The sequence below is a fragment of the Chiloscyllium punctatum genome, chromosome 21, assembly GCF_047496795.1.
Source record: "Chiloscyllium punctatum isolate Juve2018m chromosome 21, sChiPun1.3, whole genome shotgun sequence".
Classification (NCBI taxonomy): Eukaryota; Metazoa; Chordata; class Chondrichthyes; order Orectolobiformes; family Hemiscylliidae; genus Chiloscyllium; species Chiloscyllium punctatum.
In genome coordinates, this window is record NC_092759.1 from 5,421,410 (window position 1) to 5,431,325 (window position 9,916).

General features: G+C 50.6%; 1 protein-coding gene across 1 annotated transcript in view; it reads left to right on the forward strand.

The window, feature by feature from the left end:
• The window catches only part of LOC140492544 (polyamine-transporting ATPase 13A3-like), a 63,813-nt gene extending 54,223 nt beyond the window's left edge, over positions 1 to 9,590 (forward strand). Inside the window, exons 28-33 of the mRNA XM_072591484.1 lie at positions 1,214 to 1,391; positions 2,187 to 2,368; positions 3,365 to 3,453; positions 4,273 to 4,353; positions 5,487 to 5,576; positions 9,007 to 9,590. Of these exons, the coding sequence (XP_072447585.1) occupies positions 1,214 to 1,391; positions 2,187 to 2,368; positions 3,365 to 3,453; positions 4,273 to 4,353; positions 5,487 to 5,576; positions 9,007 to 9,219 (833 nt within the window). The 3' untranslated portion in view covers positions 9,220 to 9,590. The remainder of the gene's footprint in view (positions 1 to 1,213; positions 1,392 to 2,186; positions 2,369 to 3,364; positions 3,454 to 4,272; positions 4,354 to 5,486; positions 5,577 to 9,006) is intronic.
• Positions 9,591 to 9,916: the final 326 nt, after the last annotated feature.

The window sequence follows — 9,916 nt, forward strand, 5'->3', positions numbered from 1 at the left end:
AGGAAGTCTGGGATTCGGCTGATGACCAAGACAGAGAGAGTGAGAGGGGGCTGATTGAAGGAAAGCCCACCAGATCCACATGTGCTTCTCGTTGTTGAAAACTAAATACGCAGCACAGAAACAGTCCCTTCAGTCCAACATGCTCATACCAACCAGATGTGTATAGTGTTAGATGCAGGGGTAAATGTAGGGGAATGGGTATGGGTGGGTGCGCTTCGGCGGGTCAGTGTGGACTTGTTGGGCCGAAGGGCCTGTTTCCAATTGTGGGCAGCACGGTGGCACAGTGGTTAGCACTGCTGCCTCACAGCGCCAGAGACCTGGGTTCAATTCCCGCCTCAGGCGACTGACTGTGTGGAGTTTGCACGTTCTCCCCGTGTCTGTGTGGGTTTCCTCCGGGTGCTCCGGTTTCCTCCCACAGTCCAAAGATGTGCAGGTCAGGTGGATTGGCCATGCTAAATTGCCTGTAGTGTAGGTAAGGGGTAGATGCAGGGGTATGGGTGGGTTGCGCTTCGGCGGGACGGTGTGGACTTGTTGGGCCGAAGGGCCTGTTTCCACACTGTAAGTAATCTAATCTAATGTACCAATCTGGCCTAGTCCCATTTGGCTCCTATCCCTCCAAACCCTTCCTATTCATATATCCATCCAGATGCCTTTGAAATGCTGTAATTGTACCAGCCTCCACCACTTCCCCTGACAGCTCATTCCATACCCGTACCACCCTCTGCGTGACAAAGTTGCCGCTCATGTCCCTTTTAAATCTTTTCCCCCCCCCTCACCCTAAACCTGTGCCCTCGCGTTTGTTTCTTTCCGGGACACGGTCAGCATTTGTTGTCCCATCCTCATTGCCCCTTGATCTGAAAAGTTCGCTCAGGCAGTTAAGAGTCACTCCCATGGCTGGATTTCTCTGGAGCACTACACCATCTCCCGTGGAGCATCTTGAAATGTTAACTTTGATTTTCTCTCCAAGTGTGCTCCGTGGATCCTGGGGACCCCTGTCTTGAAAAAAGGCTGAATTTGCGTCACCGGGTAAGGGTGGTTTTCGAAGGCCTCTGGCAGGCAGCACAACATAAGAGCTGCTCCTGTTCCCTCCGCCTGACTCAGGGTCTCTGGAGCCTGCCATAGAGGCAGTCGACGTGGAAGTTAATGTTGGGGGCCGTTAGGAGCCAGATCAGAGGGAAGGCTAACTCCCTCCATGTTACTACTTGCCTTGCAGTGAGCCTGAATTCATCCTGGAAGGAGCTGGTCCCACGCAGGCCACCGTCCAGCCTGATCTCAGTGCCGATGCTGCTGTCCGTGTCGATGCAGATCCTCCTCTCGTTGGCCTTTCAGGTCACGGCCTTCCTGCTGGTTAAGGAACAGCCCTGGTACGAGACGTGGACCCCCTCCTCAAAGTAAGAGTCGCTCAGCAGCTATCACTGAAATGCAGATAATTCACAGAACTTGGGCCTTACTGGCAGGGTCAGCATTTGTTATCTTCTGAATTGCCTCCTTGCGTCACTGCAGTCCATAAGGTGTGGGGGAAACCACTGTGCCCTATGCATAGATATCTACGTGCTTGTTGAGATCAGAGCCAAAACGGGTTACTTATCCCTGGCCCTGTCCTAGGAGTAAGTAAGGACTGCAGATGCTGGAGATCAGAGTTGAGAGTGTGGTGCTGGAAAAACACAGCAGGTCAGGCAGCATCCGAGGAGCAGGAGAGTCGATGTTTCGGGTGTAAGCCCTTCATCAGGAATGCTTATGGCTCCTTTTCCAGCACCACACACTCTACTCTGCCCTGGGAGTGTTTGATGGGGGGACAGTGTAGAGGGAGTTTTACTCTGTATTTAACCCCGTGCTGTCCCTGTCCCTGGGAGGGTTTGATAGGGGGGCAGTGTAGAGGAAGCTTTACTTTGTATCTAATCCTGTGCTTTCCCTGTCCTGGGAGTGATTGATGGGGGGACAGTGTAGAGAGAGCTTTACTCTGTATCTAACCCCATGCTGTCCCTGTCCTGGGAGTGTTTGATGGGGGGGGGGAACATTGTCGAGAAAGCTTTACTCTATCTCAGCGCTGATGGTAAATGGCTAAAATGACCATCGTGCTTGATTTTGCTCTGTCAATATTTTAACGTAAACGTTTTGTTTAATTTGTTGTGCTGTCCAAGACACAAGCTTCATTTAACAGCAAGTGACTGGTCTTCTTTCTGCAGTGTTTGTAATGGGATCCAGGGGAACACCAACGTTTCACTTCACAATGAGTCTGAAGTGGATGAGCACAATATCTCGAATTATGAAAATACAACACTTTTTTTTGTCTCCTGTTGCCAGTATCTGGCAGTTGCTTTTGTGTTCTCGAAGGGACGACCCTTCAGGCAGCCTGTCCACAGAAACTGTGAGTTGAGTGTCTCTGTGTCTTGGGTATTTGTATTAGTCCAAATCACTCTTGGGTCTGGCTCCTCACCCCAGCCCTTCTCTGGGACCCAATGTAGCTTGCCGTCTTGCTGCTGTGCGGTGGGGGTGTCATACTGAGGAAGGGGAAGTTTCCTTTTAGACCCATGAGAAGGAGATTAGGCCGGCCGATCTGGGGGAAAGGAATGAAAGGACCTACCAGGTGACTGAAAGGTCATAGGCTGTGGTGGAGGCTGATCTGGAACAAAGCCGCCACCACCAAAGAACATTTTGGCCGAATGGCCTGTTTCTGTGCTCTTACATTGTACAGTCATATCCCAAAGGATACTTCATTGAGAAAGGTGACTGTTCTCCTTGTGTCCTGGTCAATACTCTTCCCACAATTAGTACTGTTGCTGCCCATGGGATCTTACTGTGCATTGCTTGACCTTTTATTCCAGTGGTGTCCACACTCCAGGCACAAGTGTTTTGTTAACAGCAAAGCACTTTCTTAAAAAGAAATGATCCGGAGTATGTAAATGCATCAGTTCAATACTTTCCTCCGTCCATGTTATCCTCTGTCTCGATGTGCACGGTGTGGAGCAATCTGCTCCTCTCGCCCTTGCGATTGGTTTTTCTCATGTTCCAGTAATGTTCCCCTCGACTGGTGAGAGTGTGTCAGTCTTTTGGAAGGGCCTGTTTATGCTGGATACCACCTTTCAGTCTCCCGCGTTAACAGGAGCAATCCAGAGCCCAGTGCTTTACAGTAAAGTTGTACCACCCACTCAGTGAGCATGTCTGGGTTGAGTTACAGGCTGGAATCTAATCGAGGTTTTTGATGTGTTTATATACAGAATAACAAATGCCCAGGAGTGAGTTACGGACTGGAATCAATATGTAGAATAGCAGATACCCGGGAGTGAGTTAGAGACTGCACTCTAATCGAGGGATTCAGGAGGATCTGAGATTGAGATGATGATCTGATTCTGCTCTTTTTCAGATTTATTTATGGGTTGTATGCTGGTCCTTTACGGTTTCGTCATTCTGATTATGATGTACCCAATTGACGTGGTTGATAACTTCTTTCAGGTAAGAGAATTAGGAATCGTCGCTTGGCTCAGTAAAAGGTTGAGGAGTTGCTAATCCACAATCATTGGGCTAGATACCATGGCTACACTCTGAGGCTCGATTCAAGCCAAGGCCCAGTGAGGAAAGTGTATGTCTACAATATAAGGCCCACTTTCAATGTGGTTTCTTGGTCAAGTTGGGTGTTTTGGTGGAGCTGTGTGGTCTCTTCTGCTTCTCAAGGGGTGGGTGGGAGTTGCTGGTGGAACGTGGAGGAGGGGGGTGTTGTTTTTGGATCTGCATCACTCATCTGCCCGAGGACAAATTTCTCCAGCCGTGTCCCTGAGCCCTGCACTCCATTATCAATGATGTTTTCTTCAATCCAGTTCTATGCCTGCAACCTTTAGACATCCTCCCCAACCCCGCCCCTTCGTCTTCTGGAACCTGCCTTTGTAAAATAACTGTGCGTTTGCTGCCAACCCCGTGCAGTTGTAAAAGATGTTCCCTTGCTGTGCTGTGTATTAAATCTGTTACCAGAGTCCAGTGTGAGGCGCTCTGGAGGGGTCATTCAGAGTGCCCGCTCCTTATGGCCTCCCCTGTGTGAGCTGTACTACAGAGCACATTGTGTAGGCCTCAGGTCGATCCTGACTGTGATGCCCCTGCAGTTGGTTAGCCAGGCAATATCAAACTGCTTCAGGAAGAGAAGCCTCATTTGAGAAGCATCTCAAACTCGATATTGGGTGGGAACGAACAAAGTTTAATGAAGAATATCTACATACAATTAATGAACCTACCTGATTATTGAACACTTTTTTTTTATTTCTTTCTGTTCCTCCTCCCCAGCTGGTCTGTGTACCTTCGGATTGGCGAAATAAGATGTTGTTTTTAATTCTGGCCAACGTAACTCTTTGCGTTCTGGTGGAGGTGAGTGTGAGATGCGCACTTGGGAATCTCCTGCTCCCAAAGATGGGAGGAGGAACGTGGCAAGGTTCCTGCAGATGGGAAGGGGTACAGTTATAGCCAAGCTGTTTGTGATACCTGTGGGGTGTGCTGCAGGGTTGTTGTTGAATAGATTAGATTACTTACAGTGTGGAAACAGGCCCTTCGGCCCAACAAGTCCACACCGCCCTGCCGAAGCGCAACCCACCCATACCCCTACATCTACCCCTTACCTAACACTACGGGCAATTTAGCATGGCCAATTCACCTGACCTGCACATCTTTGGACTGTGGGAGGAAACTGGAGCACCCAGAGGAAACCCACGCAGACACGGGGAGAATGTGCAAACTCCACACAGTCAGTCGCCTGAGGCGGGAATTGAACCCGGGTCTCTGGCGCTGTTAGGCAGCAGTGCTAACCACTGTGCCACCGTGCCGCCCATTGTGTCATTGGGATCCCTTTTAATCTGATCGATGACTTGTTTTAGTGTCCTTTTAGAGGCTGTGGGCATTACTGGCTCAGTTAGCATTTATTCCTCATCCCTAGTTGCTCTTGCAAAGGTGATGGTGAGCTGCCATCTTATGTGTGGTGTAGGGACACCTGCCATGCCGGTGGGGAGTGAACTCTAGGATTTTGACCCACCAACAGTGAAGGGACAGTGATGCCAACTTTTATAGACGCACCATAGAAAGCATTCCACCCGGATGCGTCACGGCTTGGTACAGCAACTGCTGTGCCCCAGGACCATAAGCAACTTCAGAGAGTTGTGAACATGGCCCAGTCCATACAACAAGCCAACCTTCCATCCATTGACTCCACGTACACTCCTTGCTGCCTTGGGAAGGCAGCCGATGTCGTCAATGAGCCCTCCCACCCTTGGTTATAATCCCTTCCAACCTCTTCTGTCAGGCAGAAGCTACAAAATAAGTACCAACAGACTCGAGTACAGCTTCATTCCTTACCTGGTTGTTGCGGATGGTACACGCTGCAGTCTTAATGGCTGTTTCGGGTGAAGAGGAGCAGTGAGAAGCAGTGTCCCTTTGACGAGAAGTGGGGACACAGCCCATGGTTCAAGATAGGTCTCAATAATTGCTCTTTTCTTGTTGCTTTGTTGTAGAATGTCTTGTGTGACCACAGCTTCCAGTGGCTAAGGAATCTCTGCAGTGGAAGCTACCATGAGCATCCTGTCTCTCATACCTACGCACAGGTAGGAGGCTGGTATCCCAGCACCCTTGTTTTGTGGAGAGCTGGAGTTCAGTATAGTTGGTGGAGTTGGAAAATGGTGGGGCTTTCTCTCACTGTTTGGATACTGGGAGAGGGCTGGGCTCATCACAAATGTTGGGAACATTTACCAAAAGCAGGACTACTTGTAACAGCTTAACCCCGAAGGCCCAAGTGGCCGCACTCTGTTCACCAAATGACGATTCTCCTGCCCTTGATCCGGTTGCTGAGATGATGTCTGTTTTGTTTATTGCACCGTCTGAAAAGACTGTTTGAAATAGGCGCTGATGTAGGCCATTCGACGCATCAGCTATGCTCAGACATTCCATGAGATCATGGTGCCTGTGTTTTCAGGCATTAGAACTCCGTATTCTGACATTCCAGTTCCATCTCCTGCTGTTATAGAGTGAAGGAAATGTACAGCACGAAAACAGACTCCATACCGACCAGGTAACCTCAATTAATCTACTCCCATTTGCCAGTGTTTGGCCCATAATCCCTCTAAACCCTTCCTATTCATGTTCTCATCCAGGTGCCTTTTAAATGCTCTAATTGTACCAGCCTCCACCACCTCCTGGGGCAAAGACCTTTGCTATTCACCCCATCCGTGCCCCTCATGATTTTATAAACCTCTATAGGGTCACCCCCCCCCCTCAGCCTCCGACGCTCCAGGGAAAATACCCCAGCCTGTTCAGCCTCTCCCTATAGCTCAAACCTTCCAACCCTTGTAGCATTCTACCTAAAAGGTGGGCGGCACGGTGGCACAGTGGTTAGCACTGTTGCCTCAGAGCGCCAGAGATCCGGGTTCAATTCCCGCCTCAGGTGACTAACTGTGTGGAGTTTGCACGTTCTCCCAGTGTCTGCGTGGGTTTCCTCCGGGTGCTCCGGTTTCCTCCCACAGTCCAAAGATGTGCAGGTTAGGTGAATTGGCCATGCTAAATTGCCCCTAGTGTTAGGTAAGGGGTAGATGTAGGGGTATGGGTGGGTTGCGCTTCGGCGGGGCGGTGTGGACTTGTTGGGCCGAAGGGCCTGTTTCCACACTGTAAGTAATCTAATCTAATCTAATCTAATCTAAAACCCACCTATTTTACCAAGGATCAGTTGTTCCCTCTGATTGTCTCCACCTCTGACACACCCAGGGTACTTGCCTATGTTATCCAGACTCTGTATAAATGTCCCTGCATCCTCGCCCTTCATGGAGCTTATGTCAGTCTTGCTGCCCCTTACCATTTTATAAACTTCCACTCAGCCAACCACACTGTGTAACCTAACTCTCACAAAAGTTCTGTTCTTCATTACCCAGGCCCATGTTCACCAAACTCGATTGGGTCCAAGTCTGGCACCACCCCAACTTCAGAATTCTCATCTTTATGCTAAAACTATCTTGTATTTCAGTCTGTTTGGTGAGAAATGATTGTGAAGCTGTTGCGTTGATTTTAAAAACCGGTTCGCTTGTGTGCTTTAGGGAAGGAAACCTGTGTCAGGGCCTTTGCGCGACTCTTGTTGCTCATTGACCCGGGTTCATAGAATCTTAGCAGCCCTACGGCGTGGAAACAGGCCATTCGGTCCAACGAGTCCACACTGACCCTCCCCAAGCACATCCCACCCAGGTCCATTTTCTTGCCCTATCCCTGTAACCCTACCTTCCCATGGCTAATCCACCTAACCTGCACACCTTTGGACTGGGGGAGGAAACCCACACAGACACAGCGAGAACATGCAAACTCCATACAGACAGTTGCCCGAGAGTGGAATTGAGCCCTGGTCCCTGGCAGCACTGTCCCACCAGATGATGTATTGCCGTGTTTTTGGTTGCACTTAAGATGGAAGCAGGAATAGGCTACTCATGAACGTGACCATCATCAAGCAGGTTACCGGCAATAAATGCCAACTTTGTCAGTGGCGTTCATGTCCTAAGACCATACGGCATAATTTCTGTCCATAAAAGAATTTCACTGCATACTTGGGATGAACATAAAGTAAGTGCAGGAGTAGACCATTCAGTCCATCGAGCCCTGCTCATCCTGACAAAACCACCATGATTTATAAGCTCAGCAGGTCAGAAGAGAAATCAGAGTTGATGCTATGGGTCCAGTGATCCTCAGAACCCAGACCTGAAATGTTAACTGATTTCTCTTCACAGATGTTGCCAGGCGTGCTGAGCTTTTCCAGCAGTTTCCGGCTTTGTTTCTCATTTTACAGTATCTGCAGTTCTTTTGGTTTCTACCATGATTGATCGTGGATTTCTGCCCCACTCTCCAGTCCACCCCCCCCCCCCGTTATCCCGTGATTCCCCAAGGGGCCAAACATCCATCAATCTCAGCCTTCGGGATGTTCAACAGTGGACCACACACAATCCTCTGGAGAGAGAATTCTAAATATTGAACACTGAGTGAAGGAATTCCTCCTCCTCCCATTACCTAATCGGAGATTGCTCCCCCTGGCTGTTGTAGATTCTTGTTAGGTTCCACCAAGATTACTGCATTCTCCCTCTGTCACTCACTGCAGCATCCAAGGAGCAGGAGAGTAGATGTTTCAACCATAAGCCCTTCATCAGGAATGTGGGGTGGTGGAGAGAGAAGCGGGTTGAGAGGTAAATAGGAGGGTGAGTGAGATATCTGGAAAGGGGTAGATGGAAGGGGAGGATGGAGCTGATAGGTGGAAGATGGAGAGTTAGGACAGTTCAAGAGGGCGGTGCCGAGTTGGAGGGTTGGATCTGGGATGAGGTGGGGGGAGGGGAGATGATGCAACTGGTGAAGCCAACATTGATCTTGGAGGGTCCCAAGGCGCGGAAGATGACTTGTTCTTCCTCCAGTCATCAGGTGGTTTGTGTTTGGCAGTGGAGGAGGTCCATGACTTGCATGTGGAGTGGGAGGGGGGAGTTGAAGTGGTCAGCCGCAGGGCGGTAGGGTTGTTTGGTGTGGATGTCCCGGAGATGTTCCCTGAAACGTTCCGTGAGTTAGTGTCCTGTCTCCCTAATGTAGATGAGACCATATCGAGAGCAATGGATGCAGCAGATGAAGTGTTTGGATGTGCAGGAAAATCTGTCAGATGTGTGCCAGCATCCTGCCTGCCCATGCCTCCTATCCCTCCATCCCTTGCAGATTCATGTGCGTATCTGAAAGCTCCTTAATCGTCCCTAACGTAACTGCCTCCACCACTATTCCCTGGCAGCGCATCCAGGCATCTGTCACCCTCTGGGTCTTAAAATAAAAAGCTTGCCCTCGCATCTCCTTTGAACTTACCTCTCCTCACCTTAAACACATGCCTTTGAGCGGAGGCCACGATCAGAACAGCCAAGATTGTCGTGAATGGTGGAGCAGGCTACAGGGGCCGAATGGCTATACTCAAGTGTGTCGCTGTTCCTTGACCGTGGTCGATTCCGTTTCAGGATGTCTGTCTCTGTCTCTGTTCAGGCGGACGTGAACCCTGCGACACTGAGCTGTGGGAGGAGACTCTTCCGTCACCGAGGTCGACTCCCCAAGGCCAAGTACAAGCGGCTGGCCCAGGAGCTATTGGTGGATCCCGACTGGCCGCCCAAGCCCAAGACGAGCACCAAGGCGAGGGGCATCGCCGCCGAGGGCGGGGGGCAGGGCTGGAGCCCGGGTAACACTGCCACCCAGTTATGACTAACCGTTGGGGAATCGGACTGGCTGAGGCCACGTGGTTGGGGCTGATATTGGTGGTGAGGGGGCCAACCGGCGGCAGTGGTGTCAGGAGGGGGAGCGGGCACCTGTGAGCACGCACCAGTTCCTGGCGTTCCATGCGGGTGAGGTCTAAGACGCCGAGTTACGCATATATACCTGACCCCATAGGTGCAATTCCAGCGAAAGTGTGCGGGGGTGGTGGTCGGGGAACGATTTGAAGCCCCTCCCCACCGCCACCGCACCCCTGGCACCGGGACCACCCCTTGGCGTCAAAATGGTCTACCTGCCCTACCTCAAACGACAAACTGGGCAATTTGAGGTGGTGATGTTGGCACACACTGACTTCCCCCCCCCCCCCCCCCCCCCCACCACCACCACCACCACCATGCACCTGATCCATTCAGCAGCCCCCATGTGTTTTGGGGCAGTTGCCGGAGAGAGGCTGTGTTGTGCCGAACGTCTGCCTTGCCCCTGTCGACCCCCCCACCCCTGCCGTGACTCAAAGAAACAAATGGAAATCACGAAGGGACTTGGTCATTTGCTCTGATGTTTGTTTTAAATTTCGAAAGCGGCCCAATTTCACTGCCCCTTTTCTGTTCAGGAGTGAAGAAACGTCAAAATACATGGAGAAATGTAACATTAATTCCAAGAGGGAAATGGTTGCTGTCTTCATGAGGTT